The sequence below is a fragment of the Rhinolophus hipposideros genome (genome assembly GCF_964194185.1).
Source record: "Rhinolophus hipposideros genome assembly, chromosome: 1".
Taxonomy (NCBI): Eukaryota; Metazoa; Chordata; class Mammalia; order Chiroptera; family Rhinolophidae; genus Rhinolophus; species Rhinolophus hipposideros.
This window is the reverse complement of record NC_138047.1, coordinates 37,592,450-37,608,600: the sequence shown is the minus strand read 5'-3', so window position 1 is coordinate 37,608,600 and position 16,151 is coordinate 37,592,450. Positions and strand designations below refer to the sequence as shown.

The 16,151-nt window shown below is 40.1% G+C and overlaps 1 protein-coding gene across 2 annotated transcripts in view; it reads right to left on the bottom strand.

The window, feature by feature from the left end:
- Window positions 1–9,917: 9,917 nt before the first annotated feature.
- The window catches only part of LOC308501145 (mitochondria-eating protein-like), a 40,486-nt gene continuing 34,252 nt past the window's right edge, over window positions 9,918–16,151 (bottom strand). The window contains exons 12-13 of one of the 2 annotated variants that reach the window (XR_013993835.1): window positions 14,278–15,457; window positions 12,206–13,080 (exon numbers count right to left, since the gene is read on the bottom strand). Coding sequence is in view for 1 of the 2 variants with exons in the window: in XM_081056953.1 (XP_080913079.1) it covers window positions 15,450–15,457 (8 nt within the window). In the remaining variant the exon portion in view is untranslated. Of the gene's footprint in view, window positions 15,458–16,151 lie in introns of both variants that reach the window. The other variant, XM_081056953.1, reaches the window with a different exon arrangement.

Genomic DNA, 16,151 nt, shown 5'->3' with positions numbered 1-16,151 from the left:
ATGGCAGTCAGAGGCGTGGAGGGTAATAAGCCCCTGCAAGCTCTCGCTAAAAAAAGTAAGAACCAATAAACTGTCTGCCACTCATTGAAGTTGGTCTCCAAATGAAACTCGAGCTTGCACATTTCCTGTGTTTATGTATTTGAGTTAATTGAGATTTTAATTATTAAAAGTGAGTGCAGCCAGGCAAGGGATTTAGTGAACTAAGTATTAAAATAACACGAGACAAATGTCCTCCAAAGTCCCTCAACATGGTGAGTGTGGAGACTCTTAGCTGTCATATATTTTCATAGAAAAGGAGGGGTGGAGCTGAGACCATTTGAATTTTCGTAAGCTCTTGCATCCACAGAGAGGAAGAGATAATGCCTTTAGCTTTTGAATTCTGTTAGGGTGAGACAAAATACTTCTCCTAGCAAACACTTCCATTTGCTGCAGGAACGAGCCATACAAGGAGGAGAACGGAAGCCTCTCTTCCTGCCATCAAAGTTCTAGGCTAGACCAGATCAGAAATTACACTGGTTATTCTGACAGACTGTGGGGACAGAGCCCCACAGAGCAGTTTCCAGGCTCTCGGCCTCACATAGAAAGGTGCTGGCTCAGGTAGTAGATAGTCATCAGCTGTGACTAGTTGGCCATCAGCTGTTACCGGTTAGCCATTGGCCACTGATATAACTGCTGTGGCTATGCTAGCAGCACATGGGGGCTAGCAAGAAGACGGTGTAGTGGCGTGGCGTGGTGGAGTGTGGATTACGGACTGCAAAGAAAAGAGGACGGTAGGTTGCAGACCGTGTGGCTCCTGCTTCCTGTGTCTCCAACCCGGCCACCAGTGAGACTATAGTGGTATTACTCCCCTATCTATGGCTCCATGGGTGTTCCTTTTGGCCTCATCATGTCCTGCGCTCTTAAGTGGGGAGCGGGACCAGAGACCCTGCATAACACCCTGCATGACACAGACATATCATGGGGAGAGTCTCTGCACTGAGGTCCCATCACAGAAGGTGCATGGGTTTTGTCCTAAGTGCTCAGGAGTTCTTTGTGCGGTAGGGAAAAAAACTCAGAGGTAAAGCTGCCTGACTTCATAAATGTTTTGCTTTTTTATTACAATAGTGTAGACTATTTCAAAATAGAACAATAGCATTTGTCATGCAGGGACTCAGCTCCCAATCCCCGCACAAGAACGCAGGACATGGTGAGGCCAAAACGGAACATCAACAGAACCATAGATAGGGGAGACATACTACTATAGTCTCGCTGGCGGCTGGGTTGGAGACATAGGAAGCAGGAGCCACACGATCTGCAATCCACTGTCAGCTTCTCTACCAGCCAACCAACCAACCAACCAATCCCTTGCTAACTGCAATCCATGCTTGCTAGCTCAGCCATGGCAGTTATATTAGTAGCCAATGGCTAACTGCTTACAGCTGACGGCCACCCAGCCACAGCGGATGGCCATCTGATTAAAGCTGATGGCCATCTAATGACCAAGCCAGCACCTTTCCACACGAGGCCGAGAGCCTGGAAACTGCTCTCTGGGACTCTGTCCCCACAGCATTGCAGCAGGGTGCTCCTGTCTTTTAAGATGTCTGCTTTATTTGCTGTTAAAACAATGTGCTGTTCAGTACTTTATTTTATGCACAATGCTTAACTACTGTTTCAAAAACATTAATTAAAAAAAAAAAACAGCAGTGATGTGTTTCCACAGCAAACCATAGGAGAACCAGGTTTGACCTAGAACCTGTGCGCTCTGCAGTGAGGTTTCCTTGACGAACAGTGTCCTACCCGGTGGAGAAGCAGGGTCCTCCTATCAGCTGTACCGCCCAGCCTCCCCCCATAACCCTAGCCCTGCGTTCTGCACAAAACGTCAGCCTGCTGCTGCTCTCCAAGTTTAGCCAGAGGAAAAATGATGAAGTAGATAACCCAGCTCTCTTCTCTCAATAAAACCGGGAAAAGGATTCTATTTAGGGAGATAGCATCACACGATTTCCTGTTTCCACATTCTTTGGTGTGGCTCCCTCGTGGCTCTGAGACACTGTGCACAAAGCTGCCTCTGTGGCTAGAATTCCCTCCTCAGACAATGTGGTGGGGGTGGGGCTGGTACTGAAATGAGGACTCGGTGAGACGTACTATGCAGAGGGTCTCCGATGTCACGCAGGATTATCACTGCGCGGGGGCGGTCAGGCGGGGGAACAAAGGGAATTCTCAAGACACCAAGGACCTCTTTTCCAGGCAGGGTTTCTGGTAATAACAAGCAAGCCCCTGGTTCCTGGGAAGCTGTGGGGACCGTGCAGGCTGACCACTTTGTCCAAAGGCCTCCGTCGACAGATTGGCTTCACGTTTTGCCCCCGTGCTTGTTATTTTGCCTTCAGAGACCTCGAGCCTTGAAGAAATTATAGTGTATTACCCTCACATCCATTTAAATGCTTTTTGGTTTTTACAATCTAATCTAAAAGCTTAAGGTAGCCCAACCACATTCTGATTTTTCCTAAAGCCTTAAAAAGAATAGTACTTTAAAAAATAACAGACACTAGACTAAGGGGTGACCTTAGTCTAGGCTGATACCCTTGTTCATTTTAAGTCTGATTGGTGGCAGCCTAGGACTGGTACTGGGCCTTTTTTCCCCCAACCTTAAAAATCAAAACACAGCATCACTCCTGGGCCTCTGGGTTACAAGCACACACAGATCTGCAGGTTCATGGGAAGAGGGAAAAGTGAGCTTTGTTTTATTTTCAAGATTCTATTATCACAAGAATATTTAGAAATTAAAAACTTCATTTAAGTGCATTTACTGCTCTTAGAAAAGGGGTGTTCCAAGAGAGGAGGCTTAGTGGGACATTGGGATTGTCTGAAAATAGCATGTCTTTCTGAAGTTGCTTTATAAAATTCTCGTTGTTCTCCAAAATCACTCAAGTGCTACTATACACTGCCCCATCCTGCAATTACTAGGTTAACTCTTCCTAAGGCAACTCTCCAGTACATAGGGGCTAAAGCCAAACAAGACACATTTTTCGGAAAGCTCCATCAAAGAATGCACAATGGAATTGTAACCAGTAATTAACAAACCCCCGTTATCTTAGGCTTTTCCCAAGAAAATGTCTATCTTATTGACACAAGATGTTCTCTGTCAGTGTGAATATCAGAGACTATATTTTGCTGAAATAAAACAGTTCGTGTGTTGTTGAATCTCTTTAAACATTTATTCACTGTACCCTTGAATTAGAAATGCCTTTTAAGTCCACCAGGATTAAGGTCCTGGCAATTCCATCCCGTATTGGCCTGAAACATGATTAGGTATGAAAAGGAAGTGTATTGATCAGATCCATGTAACACAGTTCACATGAACAGAAATTTGAAATTGGGCAAGTTCTCATTATTTCTTAGTTCTACACTTTTCATTTTTGTAGCTTCAGAGATACGTTGCTGATAAAAGCAATTTCACTGAGACCAGAAACATGCTACCTTGGGATTTGTTTTGTTTCCAATCTGTTTTACTGAAAGTACACAGATCAAAGGTGACTCTCTCATGAGAGCCCAATGATACCAGCCATATTGAGCTAGTTTGCAGACAATTCATAGCATGCATTCAGAACCCAGGAGAATGTACCAATGTCACCTGTTTTTATTTAAAATGCTGACACTTTGTTCATGATGGACTTTTTCATTAGCTTTGATTTTTTTAAAAAATATATTACATTAAAATATGATTTTATGGCTGTTCTGTACCCAATGCAACTGTATTACTTGCTTCACTCTAGTCAACATTCTTGTCCATACTTCTCTTCCTGAAGAATCTCAGAAGAAAGGCAGAAGTCTTATTTGAAGAATATGGTTTATATTCTCTCATTGGGGGAATAGCCAAAATGGTTCTGATAATCTCTTCTCATATGAGGCTTTCCAAGAAGTTTGAAGATGCCATTAAACCAACACTAAAGCTTCCTCCTCTTATTCAGGTCCACTGCATTCTATTGGGCAATGAACAATTCCTCCAGGGGACACTGTTGTCCTCGTAATCTAATCAGGGCTAGTCAGTACTACTGCCAGTCCACAGCTATTGGTTATAGGTTCACCATTAAATAAGAAGCTTGCATCAAAATTTAAATCAGCTGTGTCCCTCAGCATGCTGCTTGGTACAGCTTTTTTAATTCTTTTTTCTTTTTTTCTTTTTGATAACAAGACTTGCTAGATGAAGACAACCAGGCATTCATTTCCTTTCTGTTCCAAGTTCCTTGTAGACGGGCACTTTGAGTACCAGTGATCCAAATAAGAGGCACTCCCTGGGGTTCTGAAAAACAAAATCTTCAAATTGAAAGTTGACATCCTTCAAATATATGGTGATGGAAGGAGAATTGACTCTGGGTGGTGAACACACAATGGGATTTATAGACGATGTAATACAGAATTGTACACCTGAAATCTGTGTAAATTTACTAACAATTGTCACCCCAATAAATTTAATAAAAAAAAAAAAAAGAAAGTTGACATCCTGTTTTTACCTCTCCTTACCTTGATAGTAAGACAGATCTTCAGAAGCAAAACTAGCAAAGAGATCTCTTTGACAACAGCCCCCTTCAACCTCTCCTTTCATCCTCATCCCCTGTCCTTAAATTGTTAACATTTGAAACTTTTCTGTTTCCTCGATTGGCTCTGGGGCAAAGGTCTTATTACACTATTCTGGCTAAGAAAGAACTTATCCAGAATGACTTCTGTATTGCTGATACAGTGCACAATGGCTAGCTGTTAAAAGTAAATGCAATAAGGTAGAGACTCACAGCCGTATTACAGCTCTAGGTTTGCTGAACTTATGATATCAGTTAACAGTTCCCTTATTATTGACAAAAAAAACCCATACCAAAGAAGTTTCCTTGCCTTCAGCCATCGGCGACAATATCCTAGAACTGTTATATATGAGGGTGCCAGAAGAGTTGGGAATTGAGCTCCTTTTCCAAAAGTCTGACCCAAGATGGCGCAGAACCTAAAGAGCTGGAGGTGAAGCCTTGGTGAGGGAGGAGAAAATAGTTCTTTATAAAATTTTGCTTGGAGACTAGTATTTAAACTTAGGCCTGTGGTCATTGATAGGAGGCATATTTAACTGATCAATTCACTGACAGTAAACACATAAATTTTAAGATCAACATTCTCTGAAAAATTATCTTGTTAAAAAATAATATAGAAAAAGAAAAAGCAGGCCTAGAGAAGCCAAAATGGAAATCTACATTTTGGACAGGAAACATTTCTGCTTCTGCATTTTTTTTTTAAGGGAGAAAATAGTTTTTATTAATGCTATGTTTTTTCTTACTTTCATACAGAATCGTGACTTTTTCAAACATTCTAGCAATATTATTCTAGTGAGTCCTTGCAATTTCTTAGAGAGTTTCTTAGCAATATTGTTCTCTCTTCCAGGTGAAAACTGAAATACTCGCTTGAAATAACCCTAAGGGTTTCTGAAACTGAGCTCCCTGCCCAGGACCTGGAAAGTCTGAGCCTTGTGAAATGCTAACAATTTGAAAAATCTTGGAAATCTTAGAGGATCATTAAACTATCAGTTTTTCCTCTTCCATGTTTAAGAGCAAAGAGCTGTGTTCAAAACATTTATTAACAAACTGAATTGTATCTCAATAAGAACTCTAAGTTAACAAGATGATAGTGTTAGGTTGCATAAAGGGATTTTTAAATTAACATATACACACACCAAAAAATTGTTCTAGCAGAGGAATTGCTGTTGGAGCCTTGGGGATAAAATGCTTCAATCCTTTATTAGGCATAATAATATAGTTATTTGACACTTCACCTTTTCTACCATACTCTGTATTTTATGCCTGGCCATCCTCCAGCAATTTAAGTTATTCCCCAAATTTATGGAAAGCAGTAAAAATAAGTTACAGATTTTATCTGAGGAATTACTGTTTATTTCCCAGTTGAGTCTTACTACTACTATCCTCTCATTTCTTAGGCAACATTGCCCTCATGTGGCTACGTCTATACATTTCCCAGGAAAAGTCCAGGCCTAAATGAACTGGAGATCCCAAAGAGCACGAAAGATTGGCACTGATTTATGACCCTAGAATTTCCTCCAATTTTGGATTCACTTCGTTAGGAAAGGAGAGGTCATCCCAAGAAATTTTACAACTTTGGTTTCTAATAATCAATGTCGTTTTGTCTTACATTACCATTTTTGGCTATTCAATGAAAAAACGCTGAATTCAGACAAGGAAAACATTAAGAAGAAAGTCTATCATCATTGCCACCAAAGCATCTCTATTAGAACTATTAGCCTATGTGTTTCAAATACTGGCAAATTGGGGTTGCTCTTAGCCTTCCGTATCAATATTTCCTTCCAGGAGCTTTTTAGAACCTGCTTTTCAACTTTGACACTATCATGATGAAAGATTTTGTGGAATGAAAGATTTTGTTGGGCTCTAAAAAAGAAAAGAAATAGTACTTCAGTTTTCATGAATGGAAGTTGAAAGAGGTTCATTTCAAGTCTTTGAGACATTTGGTACTTTGCAAAGTAAACAAAAAAACCAAATTTCTCTCCTCTGTTCAATGTTTGGGAAAATTCCAGTTGAGGTTAGGCCACCTGTGAGGTCTCATATTTGGATGTCAGTTTCACTCTATTTTAGATTTTTCTCTAGAGACTCATGAATATTCATAAAGATGTTCCTGACTCTGAATCATCCAGGTGCCTAGCTCCATTTTGCAGACAACCATGACGAGGCAAACTTGGCCATGGGGACACATTATTCATTATTCTAACCATGACTCTAACTCTTAGTGTACACAGTGAACACAGATCTACGGGGTGGAAGGGAATGACTTATGAGTTTAATAAGAAATACATATTCTGACAGAAATACAGATTCAACAAAGAAACTGTCCAAATATGAAACACAAGAAAAAACTTTTAAATGTAGGGAAGAAAAATAAATTATTCTTTTTCTCATCCTTTAATTTTCTTGAAAAGCTAATTGTATAGCCCATAATTGGTCATATTTTTATATGTATATATGCAGATAAAGAATACATTTACTAAATTTCAGTAATTTATTACTGGAGTATAGCAAATAATTTAATATTCTCATAGGCTTTTAAATTAATACAGTACTTTCCATTTAGAAAGTAAAGGGCAGCATCACATATACAATAAATTATTTATCCAATATTTGGCTTGTGGGACCCTAAACCAAATCTAGACCAGTGTTTTACAACTTGTCTAGTGATGTTAACAGATGTCTGGAGATTCTGATTCGGTATACTTGGAGAGGAGTTCAAGAATCTATTTCTGGTAAGCATGCCAAGTGATTTTCATCACCAAATTTGGGAAATACTTGTCAACATGTATATTGAAGTGATGTAACATGTAAATAAAAGCATAGCTCAGACTTATTGGAAGTTTAAGTACAATTTAAGAATTGTCATTTTTAATAAACCAAATATTCAAAAATTTTAAAATAATTATTTGAATTTTTCGTAAAATTAATGCATTATATGAATCAGGCTATAAATGCATCTTTATATAGAATGCTATTCAGTGTGTTCTAGTTTTAAATGATATCCATTTGTCTCTTTCATTGATTACAACTACATTATTTAGGTGCCTATTTTTAAGTGTAAATTGATGTGCATTAGGGAGATTAACTAGGAAAACAGAAACCCTGAAAAAGAAAGAAAATAGAAGTGAAGATGCAAAAATGTAACATGGTAAGGGATTTAAGGAAAAATACGAGTGCCAGAAAAACAACACTGACATAAATACTGGGCTTAAGGGAATTTTATTTTATAATACAATTGATAGAAGAGTGAAGAAAATAATACAAAAGAAAAAGATAAGCAGAAGTTTAAAGAACAGGGATGGGGCAGCCAGATAGCTGAGTTTGTTAGAGCACGAGCTCTGAATAGCATTGCCAGTTCAATTCCGGGCATGAGATGGTGAGCTCTGCCTCCTGCAACTACAGATTGAAAATGGTGACTGGACTTGGAGTTGAGCTGCGTCCTCCACAACTAAATTAAAGGACAACGAGTTGGAGCTCATGTTCCCTGGAGAAACGTTCCCCAATATTCCCCAATAAAATAAAAAAAATTAAAAAAGAAAAAAGAACAAGGATAAATAAATAAGAGATTTCCATTTGGGGCCTTTTATTTATTAACTAATTTATTGGATGAAAGTGTTATCAGGTGATAAAGTCAGGATTCTTCCATTGTTGTAAAAGTTGATAAAACCTAACTCCCAATTCAACAGTGTCTGTAATTCCAAAAAAATAAATAGATCCTAAGGAAGCATTTGCTGAAGTGCATCTTCTAGAACAGTACCTCTACAATAGCTCCATGGAAAAAAAAGTGTTCCAAGGCGAAACAAATTTGGAGAGTGCTGTCAATGACATCCTCCTTGAAGGTACCATCAACAGTAGAAGAAGGGCTCTGCAGATCCTGCAGAGATTTGTTCAACTCACTTTTAACCCGTTGTTTTCCAAACCTATACAGCTTAGCTACAGGGTACATTTTTTTTTTATTAGTTTCAGGTGTAAAAGACAAGATAATACTTAGACGTTCATCATTTATATCCCTCACACTGTGAACCCCCTTCCCCCATCCATTATCCCTCCGACCTCACACCGAGCCATCACATTATATATATAAAATTATAGTTGGCATTCATTAATGTTTAGCTTCTGGTGTACAATGCCATGGTCAGGCATCCACATTATCTCTGAGGTGGTCTCCCAAATAGGACGCATGTCCATCGGATACCCAACAAAATCTTTACAACATTATTGAATAAGTTCCCCAAATTAATTTTCAGAAAACCTACAGGGTACATTTTTTTCACTTCACTTCTTGGTAAAATCCCTCAGAATCAGTGAAAAGAGGGTAAGCTCAACATACGAATACCTAGTGTGGGGACAGAGTCCCAAAGAGCAGTTTCCAGGCTCTTGGCCTCACGTGGAAAGGTGCTGGCTCAGGTAATAGATGGCCATCAGCTGTAACTAGTTGGCCATCAGCTGTAACCAGTTAGCCATTGGCCACTGATACACCTGCCGTGGCTGAGCTAGCAAGCGGGGATTGTGGTTAGCAAGGGGTTGGTTGGTTGGCAGAGAATCGGATGGCAGATTGCAGATCTTGTGGCTCCTGCGTCCTGTGTCTCCAACCCAGGCGCCAGCGAGAATACAGTGGTATGTCTCCCCTATCTATGGCTCTGTGGGTGTTCCTTTTTGGCCTCACCACATCCTGCGTTCTTGTGCGGGAAGTGGGACCAGAGACCCTGCATAACACCTGGGTTTGAAATTTTGCTCCAACATTTAGCTGTGTGACCTGGGGTGAGTTAGTGATTAATAATGACCTTGAGCCTTAGCTTCTCCATCTGTAAAATGAGTTTAATAATGTAAAGTGCCACTGTGGGGACAGAGTCCCAGAGAGCAGTTTCCAGGCTCTCGGCCTCTCTGGGGAGGTGCTGGCTCGGGTAGTGAATGACCATCAACTGTGATTGGTTGGCCATCGGCAACCAGTTGGCCAATTGGCTACTGATGTAACTGTGGGGCTGCGTTGATTGGTTGGTTGGTTGGCAGGCAGAGAGGTGAATGGCGGACTGTGGATCTTGTGGCTACTAATGTGTGTGTCCCGGCTGACCGCCAGTGAGAATATAGTGGTATGACTCCCCTATCTATGGCTCAATGGGTGTTTCTTTTTGGCCTCACCATGTCCTGCGTTCTTGTGTGGGGAGCGGGACCAGCGGCCCTGCAGGCAGCCTCTCATGACAGCCACATAGTAAATTTTGGATTAAGTACTAGTTATTAGTGTTCTACAGAGGATATTCTGAGAAACTGAAGGTCATCTTAAGCTTTCTACCAAATTATCAATATAAAATATATGAATTAAATTATGCCACCACTTTTATAACACCCAGAGGAAATTTATTTTCCAATCAAAGAAAACATGAAACTTTTTCTTTTATTCCACTCCCTCTTTTTAGTTTTAGTTAGACAATTTCAAATCAAACCAAAAAAACCAGAAGTCAGTCACATCACATCAAGGCCAGTGACATGCAGCAAAGAGGAATCAACAGCAACAGGATATAGTACGGATACAAAAGGGTCTTGGATCAAAGATAACCATTGTCTTAGTCTATTCAGGCTGCTGTTACAAAAATGCCATAGAGTGGGTTGCTTAAACAAGAAACATTTATTTCTTACAGTTCTGGAGCTGGAAATTTCAAGACCAAGGCACGAGTAGATTCAGTGTTTGGTGAGAGGCTGCTTCCTGGTTCACAGACTGCCATCTTCTTGCTGAGTCCTCACATGGCAGGAGGGGCCGGGGAGCTCTGGGGTGTCTTTTATAAGGGCACTAATCCCATTCCTAAGTGGTCCACCCTTAGGAGCTAAGCACCTCCTGAAGGCCCCACCTCCTAATACCATCACACTAGGGATTAAGTTTCACCATATGAATTTATGAGGGACACAAACACCCAACCTATGGCAACCACTTCTAAAATGAAGCTGCCTTTTGGAAAGACAGAACTCTCCCTGGCCAGTAAGTCTGTGCTCATGCCAGACGCAACACAATAGGTGAAACCTGGGTTTCATGCCCTCAACCATCCAATTCAAAGAGAAAAACCTTTCCATTACATACGCTGCCAACCCTAATCACATACTAGGGGACCTAACTCTCCTTCCATATGACTTTCAGGAAAGAATCCAAAGCCTCATTCATACTATGGATTACTACTCCAAGTTTTCTGCATGCTAACCATCTTCAAAGTCTTAAGTTTGAGTAACCTTTGAAAATGAAATGTCAAGGATTTGCTAAGAAAGTGTGAGTGAGCGGCAAGGCCTTCCCAGGAGGGCTCCTAAAATTACCTCTGTGGAAAGTAGATTCTCCAACCCTGACGAAGTGTCTTCTCTTGTTTTAATTAATGCCTCCTTTCCCAGGATGAGTACAAAGCCCTTTATGCCCCTCCTTGCCATTTCTAGCCCATTATTTAAGTTGTATTTTCTCGAATCATTTTCTCCATATGTTATATTAAGCTGGGAAATCTCCCTGAATGAGTTATCACTTGGTGCTAAGTCTGGGCTTCCAGGTGACAGTGTAATGGAAGACTGACTGATTCAGCCCACTATCAACATAATGGACTGAAGATTACCTCCCAAACAAGAAGTCATCACCAGTCATTGCTCCATCTTTCAGAGAGGTCACAGACCCATGCCACAGGCGCACACTGCTCTGGAGTGCTGAGCGCATTCTCTCCACAACGGAAAGTCTTGTTCACCATTGTATCCCCACGGCCTAACACAGCGCCTAGAACATTTAACAAGTATCAGAAAATGCTTCTTAAGTGAATGAGTGATGAGTGAACAAATAACTTCTTCCATTCTCACATTAATGTGCGACTCACAGAACTGGGCCAAATCCTGAAATCTGTTATTCTGAAGCCATGGAGCTGAAATTTGTTACCTAGGCTCAGAGGACAGGAGGAGTAGGAGGAAAATGTAATGTCCCATCTCCAGCCTCCCAACACCAGAAATCAACTGCAAAAGGGTCTGATTCATCAACTGGCACTCAAGATTTGACAATTGTTCAATGACTAAAAGACCTTTTCTAAAACACATTTCACATTACATTTCAATACGTTATTTTGGTTGTATCACTAAAATTATGGCTTAACCTATATCAAAATAAAGCTATAACATTCCCATTTATCATATTCTTTTGTTGCTTAACCGGTAGAAAATAGAGTTAGCTATCCAGTGTTGATATACAACTGCCAGTATTACTATGGAAAGTATGATGTTCGAACTGGCACCCAGTGGGCAATTTTTTAAGTGTGAAATTGTCCCATCATATTTTATTTTAAAATTTAAAAAGTAGTTCCTGCTTCGTTTTCAAGGCCCTGTTGACTCACTGTACTAAGGCCAACAAACTTCACTGCTTTGGTATTTAAATGGCATATACTGAATGTCACCCATGTGGTTCCTGGGCTCACACTTCAACAACCTAATGCAGTTTGTAATACTAGTTCCTTAAAAGCTTTACCCTTAATTATAGATATGTATATTATTCAAAGTCATACTAAGAAATCTTCCACTCAATCCAAACTTTACAGAACCCTATTGGCAGCGATCCGCCACATGAAGGATTTATGGGGTGACTAAAAGTGAATTAGCTTGGTCTGCAAATTGCCCTGTTACTTAGGAATAATAGAGCAGGTGGAGCACAAAGCTGTGGTAATGGAAAGCGTTGGAATTGATCTTAGGATCTCCTCCTCCCACACTCATTTTATTATTAATGTTAGGATCATGGGATTAGTAGATATTTATTAAAAGACTGAGTAATTCCCCCATGGATGACATATCTAAATTACACTGAGTTACATTCTCTGTGTGGTTCACCTACTTCCCTTATTCCTTGCATAACTTTCTTATGTATGGGTATTTGCCTCCCTGTTAACATACTTAAATTCTTCAATTGATATGTGACGTTCTCCCTTTTACATGTGCTGTGTGACTCCATTTTGTTTTTCTTCCATCACATCTGTTCTTTACGACAGGTAAATCACCAAGAAATACAACTGGACATGACAGCAAGCTCCGGAAGAGCCGGAAGCCTGTCCACCACTATGTTCCTGGAGTATGTACCGTATCTGGCACACAGGAGGTACTCACTGAACGAGTATTCATGAATGAATGAATGAATGAATGAATGAATGAATGAATGAATGAACGAATGAAAGTATTGATGCTATAGTCCATAGACGAACAAAAGAAAACAGGATAGAACAATATTCTGAAATGTAAGGCATTGGAAGAAGACTGCTTGGTTTCCTTACCTATAACAATGAAGGCATCTGGATTTGTTTTGGGAGTGACTGAAATAATTAAGTGAAACCTCCATAGAAATGGTAAAGTACTCAGTGTCTTGAATATGACAATGAACTGCGAACAAAATAAACTAAAGCTGGCAATTAAGTGACAGCACAGAATTCAGCAATCACAGGGTCAACCCCAGAGCAAGCATTCAATGGTGTTTACTGAATGAATTCCTGGCCGCAGTTCAGGCCTCACAGAGTGGAGATGGCTGAAGGACTTCGAACTTGGAAATCTAGAAGGAAAGCACTTCGTTACAAAGAACCTACCTACAGATATAGAAGCACTCTTTTTCTTGATTTTATTATTAGATATTAAACCAATAATACAGGAACTAACATTACCCAGATGATGAACTAAGAGCTTTTCATGTTTTCAAAGCCACTAAGGTTAAATTGCATGCCTAGATTAAATGAGTACAGGTCAACCTCCTTTGGTTTCGTGGATCCTTTCCAAAAGTTATTCTAGACTATTTACCATTCCCTGTGTGATTATAGTTCAAATCAGAGACTTAAGAAATGGCAAATGGCCAGACAGGGTACATACAAATAAATGAATATGGGTGACCTGTTTCCAAATCAGGGCATGCATTTCCACATTCGACTCCTGAAACACTTCTGATAGGTAGGCATTCTCGTTACTGAGATTTTAGAAAAGACCTTTCAACATATAACACAAAGTAATTATTGCATGGTTTCAAAATATACCAACTTTTCCAGGAATGCACTTACTAAGTAGGTCAAGGTACAACTATGAGATTTTTGTTCGAAACTTTACCCAGAGTTGCCCACCATTTCAGAAAAAGCAGATCCAATAAAAATACTGACGTTGCCAATACAACACACATTGATCGGCATTAAGATTCTACGTACAGGTGCAAGCATCTGACGATTTAATTTTATCTTCTAGGATGGATATACCCAAGTGTTTTAACTGAAATACATCTTATTTTATTAAAAACTGCTTTCTTTTTTTTCTGCTCTATATTATAGTACTATATCCATCGTTTAAAAGGATATATGCAGAATAGCTCATATTAACTTTGAATTTCATTTCAGAATAGACAGAAGAAAACATTTGTTATAAAAGGGAGCATTGAGTCTGGGAGGGTTAAGAGAACTACTAATCTCATCCAACCTTCTCACCCTACCATGGAACTAAAGCTCAGAGAGATGAGTAACTTGCTTAAGGCTACAAATCAAGGTGATGACCAAATTGGAACTGGAGCTACCTGGGCACCAAGTTCTCCCTAGAGCATTGCCTCAATGTGATGACAACATAACTACACAAGAGGAAAAAAATAACCTCACTCTTCAGAGTGAGTTAGTGACCATTAGGCCCAAGGGGCAGGGACTGAAATGGTCTCTCCCTCATCTCTATCTCCCACCACAAGGGACAAGATGCTTTAGAGAAGTTAGGGGATTTTCTTCACCTGAAAAGCTTTAGGTGCTGGTTTTGGCACTGAGCTGACGCAAACTGAGCTGTGGCTAATTCAGAATTTCTCTCTAAAGGACACATAGCAAAAGTCATTTGTAAGGCTTTGTTTAAGGTCGGCTTTACAGTGAAAGAAAAGAAAAGCAGAAAGAATATTACCTGTCTTGCGAAAGCCACATTCCATTATTATTTTGAACTTTCAACAGTACTTCACAGTGAAGAAATCAGGGGATATACGCTCAATTTAAAATCAATAAATGGTGTCCCCAGTTTTAGGCCTTGAGTTTAGGTATTTTTAGTCAGATGGAGCTCTTAGGAGGTCTGAATTTGTAAACAATGAGGTGGAATAGGTAAAGAGCATGTCCAGCTATTAAATATAAAATAGCTTTTGTATTTAACATGTACATTAAAACTGTATGAAACATTTCCAGGAGAGAAACACTAGGTAATTATCATTTATCTCAAAGCTGTCTTTTTTTCCAAATGACTGCTCTACATTTATGAAGCAAGAAAATTCTTTCAAGTAGCTTCAACATACAGCACTCAGTTAAATCAAACTGGGGACTCAAAATAGAGAAAGAAAAGCAAACCAACGAACTATGTAGTCTCTTAAATCATCACCATCTGCATTTAGCCTGAAGTCAGTGCGACTGCTAAGAGTTCCCCAACCTGAGATTAGGGCTGTCTTTCCAAACCCTAAAGGAAAATAAAAACAGAAATATTGTTTTCAAGTTAAAGCCAATACCAGCAACTATAATACTTATGATCAATTTGTAAACTAAACTGACTCTTCTTGTCTTTTGGACTCAGTATGGTAAAGGTTTTCTTTTTTTGTTCATATAGTTCCTAGAAAAGGTCCTAATACTTCAGGATGAAAATCCTGAACCCGCGTAATGGACTCTGCTTCAAATGAATATGATCCTAAACACCTAGGCAAGAATTTTTTATCAAATTAATGGAATTTGTATCTATAAAATGAAATAAAATGCAATGTATCTGAAATTATAAATACACTAAGCCAAAACATTTAACTCTGTGTGGAGTGATACTCAGAATTGCCTTTTCACATTATCTTAAGTGAGGTCTGAGGCAGACACTGCAGGCAGATGGAGGCGCTGGGGAGGTTGGCTGTTGCAGATGTCCTGTGGCAAAGGAACGTGTCTCGTGGTTTTAAAACCCTAAGGAGAAAAATCAACAGTTCATTATTATGGTCACTCTTAGAATTTCTTGGGGGAGGGCCCACATGAAAGCAGGTTAGTTCATCTAAGTTTACATGAATAAAATCTCTCAGTTCTAAGCTCCTCCTGTCATGGGACCTGCTCCAGTACCATCTTCCAAGAAATGAAAGGTATGAGATGGAAGTAAAAGATGTTCCCTAGAAAGCAAAACATTTTGCTGCAAAAAGAGCATTAAAAAGCAGAAAACTGGGCCGGCCCGGTGGCTCAGGGGGTTAGAGCTCCATGCTCCTAACTCCGAAGGCTGCCAGTTCGATTCCCACATGGGCCAGTGGGCTCTCAACCACAAGGTTGCCGGTTCAATTCCTCGAGTCCCGCAAGGGATGGTGGGCTCCACCCCCTGCAACTAAGATTGAACATGGCACCTTGAGCTGAGCTGCCACTGAGCTCCTGGATGGCTCAATTTGTTGGAGCGCATCCTCTCAACCACAGGTTGCCAATTCAATTCCTCGACTCACGCAAGGGATGGTGGGCTGTGCCCCTGCAACTAGAAACTGCAACTAGAAACGACAACTGGACCTGGAGCTGAGCTGCACCCTCCACAACTAAGACTGAAAGGACAACTTGAAGCTGAACGGCACCCTCCACAACTAAGATTGAAAGGACAGCAACTTGACTTGGAAAAAAGTCCTGGAGG